General features: G+C 29.2%; 1 protein-coding gene across 1 annotated transcript in view; it reads right to left on the reverse strand.

Moving 5' to 3' along the window:
- Positions 1–15,293, reverse strand: part of LOC126750231 (CUE domain-containing protein 2) — a 32,210-nt gene extending 16,917 nt beyond the window's left edge. Inside the window, exons 1-5 of the mRNA XM_050459779.1 lie at positions 15,068–15,293; positions 14,653–14,840; positions 1,595–1,775; positions 1,385–1,541; positions 1,123–1,323 (exon numbers count right to left, since the gene is read on the reverse strand). Coding sequence (XP_050315736.1) covers positions 1,123–1,323; positions 1,385–1,541; positions 1,595–1,775; positions 14,653–14,824 — 711 coding nt within the window. The 5' untranslated portion in view covers positions 14,825–14,840; positions 15,068–15,293. The remainder of the gene's footprint in view (positions 1–1,122; positions 1,324–1,384; positions 1,542–1,594; positions 1,776–14,652; positions 14,841–15,067) is intronic.
- Positions 15,294–16,635: the final 1,342 nt, after the last annotated feature.

Here is a 16,635-nt window from a genome sequence, read left to right on the forward strand (position 1 = left end):
CAAATTAAAAAAGGTTACAAAAAAAACAAAATGTTGCTGGGGAATGAAAAAACGTTCGTTTTAAAATTGATCATATAAAAAAACTATATTCCAAATTTTGTTAAAAACAAACAATTAAATAAAATTTATATAAATAGATTTAAAAAGGAATATGGAGTTAAATTAATTACCATTATTTATGGAACATCCTGTATATTTTGTATTATATATAATCTCAGATTAATATAAGAGTTGCCGTCAACGATAATCTAAGTAAAATCTGTATTGTTGTGACTAATTCATATTTTGTTGGTCATTACGTCACTTTTATAGTAAAAATCAATTTACAATCAATACTACCTCACACGGTCAATTATTCAAAAAAGGAGGATTTCTTTTATTCATGTAGTTAGAAGATATATGACAAATTTTTGAAGATATAAATTCATCTTTCTTTTAAATACGTGAAGAAGTCTATTTTCTTCTTCTTTTCAATAATTCAGCGTGTGAGGTAGTATTTTCTAAATTGATTTTTACTATAAAAGTCACGAAATTTGTAACTGATAACGATAATCTATTTTCTTTGATATGAGAGGCATGGTCTTCCAGGCGTTACTTAAGACACTTTTTTTTACTTTTTCCATAACCAAGATTTGCAAGTTACAATTTCTAGAAATTCCAATAATTTTAATAAATTCCAATTTGATATTCGAAGCGGATGATGTAACATATAATTTGTTTATAGAGGAAAATAAATATTATAGTGTAATCGTCGCTCTGTTTATAATGAATACCTAATAATTAGATGTTTTAATTGTTGTCAATTCAATAATAAAAAAAACCGTGCCAGTGTAGTGAGGATTACTACGGTTGCTCAAACAGTTTCAATTATTATTCAGTCTGAAGTGTACCTTTAGATTTCTACATGTCAACTATATTATATTCATTAAATTAGGGCAAAAAGTCCTCTATTATTAAAGAAAAAAAATTGTTTTACAGCTACATTTGACTAAATTTGGTTGATTCAAATTTCAATGATTTATCATATTGAAGCTACATCTAGATTAATGCGACAATAAATCAAAGATAATCGTTGACGGCAACTATTACTTATCGCAACCTTAAAGTGTATATCTTGCTTACCTTATTCAAAGCGTCTTTATCAACATAAGAATATCTCTCAATAATTCTGCTTTTCAATTCAGCATCGTCAATAGTTTGCTTGGCAACTTGCATGGTCAAAGTATTATTTTGGCTTAAGCATTGCCCGTTTTCTTGACGATCAATTAGAATTTGGGTGGCGCGTTCAATGTCCCCAGCTGCTATCGCTAAGCACTGCTTAACCTTAAAAAAAAACCACATTGAAAAAAGATAATAAATTTATGTTGAAAAATTAAAATCATACCTCAATAGTACAAACAGACGGAAACATTTCCTGCAAAATATCCATTTCATCAGGAAAGTCACAACAGGAACTGTCAGTGGACCCGCCATCGCTCATCTCGGACAACTTATGAACACGTTTTGGAGTTTCGAAGCTTTCGGAGTTGCTGCTATGAGTTCTATAAAATATATTTATTATATAAGTGTTTTATTGAAACTACAATAAAGCAACCTGGTTTTGACTTTATTAGGAACTATTTCGGGCAAGCTAATATCAATATTAATGCTTTTGGCTTCAACCTGATTGGATGTTTTGCTTAGTTTTTCTTCTAGGGCAAACATCCATTCACAGACGATGCTGTGATTGATTGCCCCGAATTCTGGAAAGTATGCCTCCATCATTTCACAAAAACCTATGGAGAAATTAAATTATTGAAATGCCTTAGACAGTACAATAGTGATCAAAATTATAACAACATTTCTTTTAGCTTAATATAGCATCTAGAATATTATAATGCAAATAAATTCATAAGTTTCTCTTTGTACAAAAATATATCAATTGTATTCTATACCAAAGTAGATTTTGTATTATTTACAGAAATAAACATTACACTTCTTGTAATGATCTTCCTTCATGGAATTTGAAGATAGATCAAAGAAAAATCTATAACTTCGAAACAAATTGAATCATTATTTTTCACTAGCTTCTTTTATATACCATAACAAAAGGCTTAGATGCTTATACTAAAATACTATTTTCCACAAAAAAAAATTAAAGAAATAAAAATAAATCAAATTAAATGGAAATATCTTTGATTATTAGATATCAGTAAAAAGCTCATTGCCAATATTTAAAAATGCATTAAGGCAAGAAAAGAAAATACATAAAAGCTAAAATTAGACTAAATATTTAATTACTAGTTTAAGTCAACATGTATTACTAATATAATTTTACTGGTGCAGTAAATGAGACTTATAAACAAAAAGGTAATTGTTCTTATCACGGTTAGGTGATTTGACCATTGAAATATTTATGCTCGGTGTAATATGCCTTACCATTTTTTAGACTTAGAAATAGATAACTTTCTTATCTCTATTTATAAGTATAGGTAAAGTAATGTTTTCTGATTGTCAAGTAAGATATTGCGTTATTAACCAGAATCCTATATATTTTTTTGAATTCAAGTGATATATTATCTGAAAGAATAACCAGAATAACTAATAATAAGATAGTGGGTATCTAGAGCAGCTACAAGTTAGTTTCAATCAAGGCATATTATGTAACTACACTTTGATCAGATTCTCTATTTATTGCATAACAACCAGAAGAAAATTTCATTGGCCAGTTTTCAATATAATTTTTTAAGTTGATTTGATGAAATCTATTGTTTCTTCAATTTAAGTTTATCAATAGTAATATCTGTAAAGTTACATCTAAAGGAGGAATATTAGTCTTCAATAATTTTAATACCAGCAACTTATTAATAATCTGCATCAGTGAACACTCTAAAATTATAGAATAATATATCAGATACTGCAAAAATGTACTTCTTGATGTAGTATAACTTTTTCTCGGCAACCCCTAGATCAACCTTATAAACCATTTTAATGAAAATTTGATCAATGATAAAATCAAATCATTTATTTCCATCGACATCATAACAATGTATAGCAATTGTCAATAAAAAACTAAAATGCTAATGAAAATAGTATAAAATTACAAAGATATGAAAGAAAACAAATTTAACTTAATTTAGTCAATAAATGTACAGTTAAAGAACTCTGTCAATGAATAAAAAGGACAGTCAGCTAACATGGTCCTAAGAGCCCTCTTAAAAGTTGGAAAAGTCTTAGCTCTCTTTATTCTACATGGGAGATAATTAAAAATTTTGAGAGATGTAATTTCCGGACCATCCTGTACCTGCGACAACCAGGTAAAAGGGATGTATAATTTATCCGCATTTCGAGTTTGATAAAAATTAAGATCTCCAGATCTCATGTAGTTTGAAAGATTTTTATGTACTTAACATGTGCACTCCAAGATATAGATGTTAATTATAGTTAGGATTTTTTCTTTTTTAAAAGTACCACGGCAAGTTTCTCTGAAGGAAAATCTAAACATCGTACGTACAATGCGCTTTTGATTTATTAGCACTCTCCCAATACCATAATAGAGGCATAATAAAAGCTTTTAAGTGTATATGCATCCACATAGTCTCGAAGTTGCAAGATGGCATAATTGCTGCAGGACAATCTATTGCACACAGATTCCACCTGAGGATCCCACGATAGATGTCTATCAATTACAATTCCCAAGAACTTGGTGTGTTGTTGAATGAGGCTACTTTTTTTTTTTTTTTTATTAAACTTTATTACTGAACTTTAAACAGTTTACAAAACTGATAACAAGTCCTTCATTAGAAATATTTTAAATAGTCAGTTAAGTATACATGATAATATAAGCTTAGATAAACTATAAAAAAAAATTAACACAACTCAATATTTATCTCTTTAACCCACAAATCAACCCCAAAACAAAAAATACCAAAACTATATAAATTTTCTCCAATATAAAACTTTAGATAGATTTTAAGGAAATGTGACCTAAACAATTTATAAAATTGTTAAGTTTTTTGTATGTTTTGTTGTATTTTTTATTTTTATATATTTGTATTTTTTGTTTTGTCTTTGTGTATATTTTGTTTGTATGATTTATTTAAATAATAGCTTTGTCAACAAATTTTAAATTTTATGATAATAAAGCATTGATTGATTGATTGATTTAGTTTCAACAAAATAGGTCATTCAGACACAGCATTTAATTCCGCCAAATGTTTTTTTAGTTTTTTTATAAACACACTAGTTTTTTTTATATTCACAATAAATGGTGGAAGTTCGTTATAGCACCTTATTGACTGGCTAATTACACCGTTTTTTCCGCTTGTCAGTCCTTGATTTTGTTAGATAAACACATTGTCTTGCCCTCGTTAAATAATTGTGAAAGTCACTACTCTTATTTAAAGTTACCTTAGTTTTAGTAACTAAGGTAACTTTAGCTATTTTTTTAAAAAATAGCTAAAGTTACCTTAGAAAAATAAGTTCCTATACCTTAAAAAAATAAAATTATTTTAGCTTTAGCTTTATTTATAATTTTTTAAAAAATAGCTAGTTACCAAAAAAAAAGCTAATTTTTAAAAGTTGAACAGATAATAAGTCTGGAGCGATGTAAGTTATTAAAAAAAATTATAAATAAAGCTAAAGCTAAAATAATTTAATTTTTTTAATTAAATTTTAAATTAATTATAAATTAAGTTCTTTATTTATAATTTTTTTTAATAACTTACATCGCTCCAGACTTATCGATTATGATTATCGATTCAACTTTTAAAAATTGGTATGTTTTATATAACTGAGCAGTAGGAAACAACCTAGGTAAATTATAAAGGTATTTTATAGCCTAATTTTGTAGTCTTTGAAGCTTCTTTACTTGATGACTCTAAGTAGTAAGCTCCGGTCCTGAATAGCTCAAATCGGAGTGAAAACAATGAAACTGGTTTTCAAACTATTCAAACAAAGACCATTTTTCTGGCACCACCCCGCAATATCAGCTATAGACTTGGTGGCTTTTGAGTGGATAGACCGATAGTCAGTACCCGAGACAACTGCTGATGTATTGTCGGCAAAAAGTGTTATGTAGCTGTCATTAACCAGGAGAGGCAAGTCATTAATAAAAAGTAAAAATAAAATGGGCCCAAGAACACTACCCTGTGGAACCCCAGTGACTACAGTTGCCCAATCAGATATGGTCACCTGACCACCAACTCTCAATCTAACAGCCTGGGTTCTACCTGTCAAATATGATTTAAGCCATTTATAAGCCAGATCTCTTATACCATAATGAAATATCTTATCTAATAGTAAAGCATGATTAATGGTATCAAATGCTTTAGTAAGATCAAAAAAGATACCAACAGATTTAAATTTCAAATTCAAAATTATTCAATATATTTGTATAAAGAGATATTATAGCATCTGATGTAGAGAGTCCAGACCTGAATCCAAACTGATGACATGACAGGATAGCAAAAGAATCTAAAAATGCAATAAGACTTCTTTTAAAAGATTTTTCAAAGATCTTTAAGAATACAGAGAGGAGAGCAATAGGCCTATAGTTACTCACTTCTGCTGTCTCCCCCTTTTTATGAAGAGGTATGACAACAGCTGATTTTAGCTCTTTAGGAAAATAGCCAAACTGAAATGATAAATTTAGAAGATAGGTAAGTGGAGAGATAATATGCTCAGCACATGCTAGCAATAAGTAACAAGGTACCTCGTCTACACCTGATGACTTTTTCCTGGAGGAAGATTTTATAATCTCAAGTGGTTCTCCTTCGGTGAGAGGGAATAGAAAAAGAGATTGGGATAAACTGTTGAAAGGCACATTCATTCCCATGGGTGCCTGAAAATTATCTGTGATCTTTCACACTGACTGTATAAAAAAATTATTAAATGTATTAGCAATATTGAGGTTGCCAGTAACTTTCTTTCCATTATCAGTAACGAAATTAGTGTTGAGTGATTGAGTTAATAATTTCCCATGAGGCTCGAGTTATATTGTTAGAAGTAAGCAACTTTGTTGAATTATAGGCTTTTTTAGCATTTACAATATTTTCTCTATTTACCTTCAATCTCCTTCTATAGGATGTCAGTAACTCATGGTCATGAATGGTCTTTAGTTGAGTATGAAGTAGCCTCAATTGCTTGCCCTCATTAATTATCAATGGTGTTATCTACTGATGAGACTTTCTGTGATATGGCTTCGATTTGTTTACATAAGGAAAGCTCATATTAAATAAACTGGAAAATGTGTCAAAGAAATAAGAAAATTTACTTTCAAAATCCAGAGTCTCAATAACTGACAGCCAATGTTCTTTGGACAACAAGTTGTTAAAATAGTGTATGTTTTCATCAGAAAAGGATCTAGAACTCATAGAAAATTGATGATAATAAACCTTAAGTAGTTGATGTTAAATTTTGTTTCACATGTATCACAACATGCCCCTTCCATTTTTGAAAAATAAGGGTGAATGCGACCCCTGCTAAGTGGATAAAGTTATGTTCAAGGAACTTATATACCCTGTATAAATCAAATATTAATAAAAATAAGATGTTGATTTATTTATTGGATTTACTGTTAAATCCATATTATATTTATAATTTGGCTTGGTATCATAAATTCAAATGCTGTTTACAAAGCATTCCAATAGGACATGTAAAGTATATTTTACATGCATTTAATAATTCAAACCAAATGAAATTATCATTACAAAAATTATTTAAATGATTGTGTTGTAACAAATAATAGCGATAATAAATTTTAAATGGTTTTAAAGGAATTTTGTATATTTTGCAATAGCAATATAATCTTGACAATAAAAAATATAATATTTTTATTTGTTTATTAAATAGTTACAGATAAGAGAGTCAAATTACAAGACTGTTTTACCACTAACCAAAACTCCTTATTTTTACTCTCGACATGTGTTCCGCTAATGATGTTAGCATCTTCAGGAGATGACTTAAACTCACTAGATAAGAGAGTATTTGTTCAAAGAATATGTGTGTAAAGTAGCTATCTATGTGGAACATTCACATAAGCTTATACAGAATTTACCTTCAGATAATTTAGTTTATATTATTACCTGTTAAAACTCCTGCTTTTTACCTGTCACAAAAATGTTGCCACCTGCCATTTATATTATGAAATGAAATATATCTTTATTAAGTAGGTACATCTAATATACATAAAAACAAAACTATACTAAATAAGTAACTTAGTTTATACTAAGTAAGTTAACTAACTAGGTAACAACAAAAAAAAAACAAATAAAAAATAATAATAAGCACAATTTCACCCTCTTGAAAGAAAAACAAACAAATAAATGAATTTCCACCAACCACATTAGTTTATTGCCCTAATTCGCCAATTTCCAAATTAATTTATATTATTCAAACTAATTTATATTATTCATATAATTCTTTAGAACAGTTTTAAACCGATCAAGAGACTGTGATTCCTTTATTTCTCGAGGACGACTATTATATTTTTGAAAACCCTTAAAAAACAAAGAACTCATGGTACTTCTAAAATTTGCTATTGGAATAAAAATATCATCACTATTTCTTGTAGGGTAATCATGGACATTTCTATTAAAAGTAATGAACTGTTTGAAATAAGGGGGCGCTAAATTATTTACAATCCTATATATAAAAATCATAGAAAGAAAGCAAAACCTTCTCTCAACAGAAAACCAATTTAGAGTGTTGAGCATGAAGGATATTGGTGTAAGGCGGTGTGCATTTAATATCACCCTCATGCCCCGATTCTGAAGTCTGTTAGTCTGGTTTATATTAAATAAGTACTGCACTGAGGCACAAAAGTCAAAATGTGGTTGAATGATAGTATTATAAACCATTAATTTAGATTGATAAGATAGACTTCTATCTCTATCTTCTTCTGTTGATATTCTACTAAAAAAGAACATTTTTTTTTGCAATTTTATTTTCAATGTAATCACAATGAGTTTTAAAGTTAAGCAAATTATCAAGTTGCAGACCCAAATATATTTCATACATGTTACAAATTCAATTTGTTCATTGTTAATTAATAATTGAGGACTAATATCCACAATTTTCCGATATTTATACTTAGATGTCAATATTATTGCTTTAGTTTTCGCCACATTTAACTTTAACTTATTAATATTTAAATATAATGATATCTGTGACAATACCCCATTCATTTTATCTACTGCTCTGTTAAGACTTGTATCACTACATGCCAAAAATGTGTCATCAGCAAAAAGGTTTATAAATTCACAATTTACAAAAAGCCCAATATCATTCATATACAATATAAATAGAAGAGGTCCCAAAACACTTCCTTGAGGTACTCCCATATTGTTATTTAGTTCAGTAGACTCATTTCCATTAAACCTTACTCTCTGTTTTCGATTACTTAGATAGTCAACAAACCAGTTATAAACAATACCAGCAAAGCCATAGGTCTTTAATCTTTGTAATAATATGTCCCTATCAATAGTTTTTCCTTAAGTCCCTATCAAAAGCTCTCCTTAAGTCCAAGAACACCCCAACCACATATTTATTATTATCAAGATCAGTTTTTATTTTAGATAAGGTCAATTGAAGTATTTATTGGTCTAAATTCACTGGCATTTATTGTATTATTGACCTTTGGAATTGGAATAATTGTGCACACCACAGCTAAGAGATGTATTCAATAAATTCAATATAACATGACCAATAGTTTCAAATAAAGATTTAAAAATTTTTGCATTTAGTATTTCATGTATTGAACATTTATTGTCAAGTTTATTAATTATTTTTTGAGCATCAGATAAAGTCAATAACTTAAATTTAGACATTTCGAAATTTAAATTGGCATCAATATTATTCCACTTCTGTTGGCTTGGTATACTTTCATGAATTTGTTCAATACTAGCAACAAAATAAAAATTAAATATTTTTGCAATTTTCGAGCTATCTGTAAAGACTCTCTGTTCACCCTCACGATTAAACAAAATTGAATTTGGAACTTTAGAAACCCCTCCATTCATTACACTCTTCAATGTCCTCCACATTTCTTTGGGATTACCCTTAAATATGTCTATCTTCTCAAAATAGAAATGTTCTTTCTTCAATCTCAAAAGATTAACAACATTATTCCTATGAGCTTTGAACTCCTGCCATTTATTTGGTCTTTCAATATCATTTGAATTTATAAAAATTTTATATGCCTTGTCACGAATTTTAATTTTATCCAAAAACCTCATTATCAAGCCAAGGCAAATTAGATTTGTATTTGCAATTGTTGATAGGAGCAATGTCATTAATCACCTTATAACAATTCGCCAATAATTCGTTAAAAATAACTTCAACATTGACAGAGTTCAAATTCCAATTACATTCAAACAATTTTAACCCTATAATGCTAAGATTTTTCTCACTTATATTTCTATACTTTTTGACCTCTTCATGTACATATAATTTATTGCAGAGGTTAACACTAATAACAGAATGGTCAGTAATTTTTGGAGTATCATGCACCTCCACCAATAAGTTATTTTGATTTGTGAGCACATAATCAACCAAGGTAGCACTAACATCCGTTATTCTAGTTGGTACAGTGATTTATTGACTCACTCCATAGGATGTAAACAAATTTTTTAACTTAATACTATAAAAGCTGTTATTAAGAAAATTAACATTGAAATCAGCCACTAAAACACATTTATTATTTTTAGAAAGTACAGAATCACATATATCTTCAAATCCCTCAATGAACTGTGAATCTGAGCTTGATGAAGAATGATATATGCAGACAAGAGATCCTAAATTCACCTTAATAAATTTACACCAAAAGTTATCCTTTAGCTCAATTTTTTTAATGTTTGAAAATGTATAGTTATCATTAATGTAAATCAAAACACCACCTGTATGTCTGCTGTTTGAGTCACACCTAATACATGTATACTTTTCAATATACAATTCGCTATCGTCAATGTCTGTTGTTGTCCGCGTTTCACTTAGCAAGATAACTTTTGGATTAAAAGACGCAATGCTCTGTCGTATTTGATCTATATTTTTTAAAATACTCTGTGCAGTAAGGTAAATTATGTCTGAGGAAAAAAGTATATTAGATGTTACTGCGAGTTTTTTTGATTTTCTTTTTTGTCCACAATAGTTGGTTTATTGTTGACAAATTTAATTATTTTGTTAGTTTGACCACCTTCAACAAGCTTTTGTAACTCTGCCTTGATACTTTTATAGTAGTCCCTTTGCATAATTGTTTGGTCACTATTTATCCGAACACCCGGAATGTTTATATGATTCCTATTTTTTAGCACACTTTTTGCATCTTCCTCTGACTCCAAAATAACTTTAATTGGACGAATCCTATCTGCCGCAAATTTACCAAGTCAAAAATTTTCACACCATCCTTGTTAAAATTAAAATTCTTCAATATGTCCCTGATTGTGTTGCTAACCTCAAGATTCCGTTCTGTCTGAGTTTTTGCTTTTGACTCATTTACGTTATAAATTATAATATTTTTCGCCCTATTCTTTCTTTCCAACATCTCGTTTATTAAATTTTCTTGATTGTTTTTATTATGGTCAGAAATGGAATCCATTTCACACCTCCCAGAACTAGAAGACTTAGAAGAAATTTCATTTAATTGTTCCATTTTGACAATTCGTTGCTCGAGCTTTACAATTTTTCCTATAATGTCAGAGTCTTGTGTTTGTACCAATGACTCAAGTTCAGTAAGTCTTTTAACAATGTTCGGAATGTTAAACATATTTTTCCTACATGCAGGGCAGACGAATGGCATTACTCTATTAGCCATTAATATGACTCTGACTTCTGATGCAGATATTATGTTTCCACAAGTCTTACAGATAATCCTTTTGCATATATCGCAAGGAAAACCAAAAAGTTCAGATTTGCTTTCTTTAAAAACACATCGCTCTTTACATTTAAAACAACCTCTTTATTTGTCAGGTTGAAGCAAGTTCTTTGAGAGGTGAACAAAATAAATTAATAAAATATTGTGTGGAGAACACTTTAAAGAATAATTATCTTTGATATGCATTTAAATTTATTTAAGGTAGCAGAATTATGATAATGAACTTTGTTGCAATATTTATTTACATCAGATGAGGTTTTATTAATGGCCAATAAAAGGTTTTACAGTATTGACATTATTTTAGATGCCCTCAAAGTAAATTTGCTTGTTTTTTTGCCAGTTTTATAAAGTTTAAATAATCTGGTTTTACACAAACTTTTAATTATTTCTGATACAATAGATAAAGTTCTGAGAATTTGATTTTTCTCTTTATTTTGATTATTTCTTAGGTAAGTATAATAATAATTAAACATTGTTCAGTCTCCTTAAGTCATATTTTTTGTATAAAGTAATTCTCTGAAAAAACAGGTTTTTTTTCTAAGGCAACAACACATAATGTTATGCATATATAAAAGTACATGCATTAACAATATCTCAAAATCAAATTTGAAATTTTGAAGGGATTTTTTTATATAAGTATACCTACATCTCATTATGCTTTGCATATGATATATAATCGATCTTTAAAAATGAAGGATATGGAACATAACTTCTTTTAAAATTAATCAATCAATCAATCAATCAATCAGATATATTACATATAAGCTTTTACAAAGTATGTGTAATAAAATCCAATAATTATAATCTATCTCAGTACATTTTAAGGTGCACCTAGGTAACCAAATACCTGTATGTGCAAAAAAATCAAAAACAATTTTATAAAAATAAATATTTAAACAAAATATGTCCCATCCACTAACTATTGCAAAGTTTCCATTTAACACCCAATAAATAATTAAACATTAGAAAACAAAAATCCTTCACGATCATGTATGAATGCCTAAAGCTATGAAATATGAAAATTAATTAACAGTAAGTAGTTTTTTAAATACATGTAAATGATCATAAATGTAATCCCCAGATATTTTACAAAATTTTTTGACAGCTTTTGTATGTCTAATATAAATGGTGGTAATAAGTTGTACAGTTTGGGTGCGTGGTAAAAAATTGATTTTAATTTCATAGTAGTGGCAACAGTTGGAATTGATAAGTGTCTATTTACATTTAATCTAGTCTGGTACTGAACAAAGTTCTTAAATTTATTCGACTTGTGAATATATATACAGAGCGACCAACAGTATAATGTGCGTACATCAAAAATATTTCTGGAATAAAGTAATGCAGTAGAAAATCTTTTGTTTTTTTTGAAAATAACTTTTAAAATGTAGTTTTGGGTTACATTTAAAGAAGTCAATGTGTTTTGGTATATCCCACCCCAAAGAATTAGACCATACCTTAGTAGTGATTCCACAATTGCTTTATAAATCGAAATCAAAAGTTGTTTATTTAATATTTCCCTGAGCACATAAAACTTGTATATTAGTTTTCGAATATTTTTTAATAGTCTAAGGATGTGGTGGTCCCACTTTAAGTGTTTGTCAATATAGATTCTAAGATATTTTGTAGAGTGAACTTCATGAAGTTTATCCATAAGACTATCTATGTAAATACTATTAAATGATGGACGGTTTGCAGCTGTGAGGGAAAATGCTATATAAATAGTTTTAGTGATATTTAATGATAATTTAAATGAGTCTAGCCAGTGTTTTATTTTCTTTATACCGTTTATAGCATGTTCCTTCACCAAATCCCATGTTTCCCCATAGAAAGTTACTGCTGTGTCGTCAGCATAAGAGATAGTACTACCGTTTTGTATTGACATATTGGTTAAGGAATTTACATATGCTACAAATAAAATTGGACCCAGAACAGTCCCCTGAGGGATGCCCATTTTAATTTGAAGGGGTTCACTTATAGTATTTTCAACTTTGACGGATTGCTCTCGATCCATCAAATAATCAGCAAAAACGTCTAACACAGTTCCCCTTATCCCATAGGATTCTAGGACTTGGAGCAATTTGTTATGAGGGACCGTGTCAAATGCCTTGGCTAGGTCTAGGAAGACCGTAAGACACTTTCTGCCACCATCCAAATGGTCTGTTATTTGCTCACAAAGCACACAAACTGCATCGGTTGTGCTGAGGCCACTCTGGAAACCAAATTGGTTCTTAGAAATTATATTGTTTTGATTAAAAAATTCCACCAGACGGTCCTTAAGGCATTTCTCAAAGACTTTAGAAAAAATGTTCATTATACTTATGGGTCTATAATTATTTATATTTGATTTATCACCTGCCTTGTGAATAGGTTTTGCTATGGCTTGTTTAAATTTTTTTGGGACCTTTGCAGTTTGAAAAATTAAATTTATAATGTGTGCGAGAGGGGAAGAAATATAGATATGAATATGTTTTATAATATCGGTTGTAATACCATCAATTCCGGGTGAAAACAGCCGGCTTAGAAACATTGAAGCCTGTGTGGATGGTTTTATTTGCAGAAAATCTGGAGGATTTTTAATTTTATTATACATATTGTAACCGACATCAACAAAATATTTGTTGCAAAAATTTGCCATATCCAACTTATTATTAAAACTAGAATTATTGTTAGTTACGTTAAAATTAAAATCTTGGTTTCTGTTTGAATCTGTTACTTCATTTATTATCTTATATATTTTTTTTAGGTCAGTACCACTAGACTCGATTTTGGCTTTGTAATAATCCTGTTTACATTTCTTGATTAACATGCACAAGGTATTACGGTAACTATTAAAGGCAGTTTTGTTTTCCAAATTGTTATGTATTAGTAGTGTTTTTTTCATTTTGTCCCTCTTTTTGATACTATTAATTATACCAATTGTGATCCATGGTTTTATTTTTTTATACTTATTTTGACATAATTTTTGGGTTTTTGAATGATTTAATGCTTGTGTAATAGTACTGTATAAAATTTCCAATGCTAGTTCTGGATCATCATTGTTAAAAATGCTTTCAAAATTTTGATTATGTATAAAATTTGTTAATATGGTATAATTTATTCTAACTGTATAAGAATTTACCTCCTCCTTGTTTTTTTGCAACCCAACTGTATCAGTAATATGCAACATGGTGGGAAAATGGTCAGTTATGGCAGATTGAATGACAAAGGAAGAACAATTAATCTTAGAACCATTTTTTTTTCTCAAGAATATATGATCCAGACAACTAGATGAGTCAGTTGTAACCCTAGTGGCTGAGTTTATGGTAGAAATAAAACCGAAGTGGTTCAGAATAGCCTGGTATGTAATAATTTCATTATTGTTTTCATCAAGAAGGTTCAAATTTATATCCCCTAACATAATGTCAATCTGACTGGTAAATGAATCTGTAAAGAAAGTTTCGAGATCCGAAAGAAAATTATGTGTATTAGTAGAAGGTGGTCTGTATATACAAGAGAGTCTTATTGAGTAATTGTTTACTTTAAATTTAAAATTTACTTTAAAATTAATACAAGTGTATACTAAAGTTTAAATAAATTTTAAACTGAACAACTTTTCTCATATTTATGACACCAATGGCTTTTTACCTTTTCTATCTTGGAACAATATTTAAAGTTTCAAAGAGTTTCTCTAATTTTTTACACTAATTTTATACACTACCTATTCAAATGTATATCTTTGCTCATTTTATATTGATTTTACTGTGGCATGAATTGTTTCTTTCGAGACAAAATCTATTTCTACATGAATGCATTCCTGGACTTACCTTCAACATCAAAATGTGAATCAGAACCGACATCTTCCAAAAAAGCAATGACATAGGACAACACAATCTCGTCAATTAAATTCAAGTCAGCATCAGGAATGTGTCCTTTTACAAAATCAAAAAGGGAATCTTTGATTGTAGATTCTTGATCTGCAATCATTGTTGTAGTCATTTTTGGCAGTAAGGGTCTAGAAAAAAAGCAAAAAAAATTAAAGTAAATTACAAAATGATATTGATGATAAAGGTCCCTAGAAAATCCTGACATTTCCTGTGTAAACTGGAATAAAGTTGAAACAGTTTCTAACCTACTGCATAAAACAAACGGTTTTGTTTATATGTATAAATATATTAAATAAAGACCAGTTTATTTTGTTATGAAACTACAGCTCCATGTTATAAAACTATAGGCTCTTACCTTTTTTTAATAACAAAAAGGGAACACTTTGTAAACACCCAAGATAAACTAGCGATAATTTAAACACTTTTGAATATAAACGAGGGCAAAAGAGTGGCCTAGAACGGCGACGAATCTATAAAATTTTAAAATTTACTTTGATCCCTGCCTTTTATTCATAAAATTTAGAAAATCTCCTCTAAATCAATAATGCTCCCGGATCCCAGCCAGATTTTTTTTCTTTTTGTTTGGCATTGACTGTCAGATTTGACGTTTGACAGCTGTTCGTGTAGCGCCTACCGCGCCTTCTGCGTGGAACTTTAAGAATCGTACTATAGTTACTCAATAAAGAGAACAGTTTCCGATGTTGTCAAGTCATAAAATCGAAAAAAGCTTTGTTATAAAAAAATGATGAACACTCTTCTTAACACTTATACAAGAACACTTATATTAAGTAGAAGCATCAATTAATTTAAATAGTCCATAAAAAATATATAAAAATAAAATAAAAATAGGTATCAATTGAGGCGTTGCCGATAGTAAGGGCGAACTCAACAAAAGCAAGTTTCGAGAAAATTACGTTTAAAAAAAATTACAAAAGGCGAATTCAACAAAAAGTGGGCAACATTATAATTTTGTACTTTTTTTTTAATTCAATTACATAACTTTTTTTATTTTTAATTAATTTTTTTCACACATTTAGTAGTGTGACTCACAGAAATAAAATTTAAAAATTTAGGTATGGTTAAACAAAACTCTTAACGCCACATTCACTAAAAGTGTTTAAGTTGAAATTTAATTTATTGAATTGAAACACTTTTATTGAATCTAAACGTGATTTTTTTAAAATGAAATTGAACTTTTTATTCTTACAAAATTTAAGTAACTTAGGTATTTATTAAAACAAATCACAAAACAGTGGAAACCTAGAGTAAAACTAACATAAGAAAAAACTAGAAGTAAAAAAGAAATAATAAGTAAAGTTTAGTTGTATTCTATTTGGTCATCATCCTCAATGTCTGGATTTTCTGTATTTTTATCCGTGGCTGCTTCTTGTGTGTCTATGATTTTTGTAAAGTATCGACTCCAAGGTAGAGGTACATACGGGAATAAATCGAGAATATCCTTTATTTTTGGGGATGGTATTTTAATGGCGGTACAGTCTCGTCAATGCTTCATTGGCCAAATTAAAAGAATTAGGATTATAATTTTGTCCCTTGCCTTTTTGTAATTTGACTGCCGCTTTAACTTTCAAATTATAACCAGAATGAATATAGAAACCTTGCTTGAAGTTCTTTGTAAATTCAAAGATCTTTTCACCTTTCAACTTAGCACCAAGCCAAGCATCTGCACTTTAGTTATTTTCTTTTGAAGATTGGAAAAATTTAAAATCATAATCTGCGTAAGTTGAACAACGGTTAACCGGTTCTTTCGGCGGCATCCTTCAATCATTAACTTATGGTGATCCATGGTATATACAGTGCTATTTCTTATTTCCGGCTCAATGTTCCCAAAATCCCTATCACAAGGAAGGTATGAGCGCCCAGGTATCATAAAGTAGTGTTTAATTTCTGTGAACCGGTCTTTGT

The sequence above is a fragment of the Anthonomus grandis genome, chromosome 2, assembly GCF_022605725.1.
Source record: "Anthonomus grandis grandis chromosome 2, icAntGran1.3, whole genome shotgun sequence".
Taxonomy (NCBI): domain Eukaryota; kingdom Metazoa; phylum Arthropoda; class Insecta; order Coleoptera; family Curculionidae; genus Anthonomus; species Anthonomus grandis.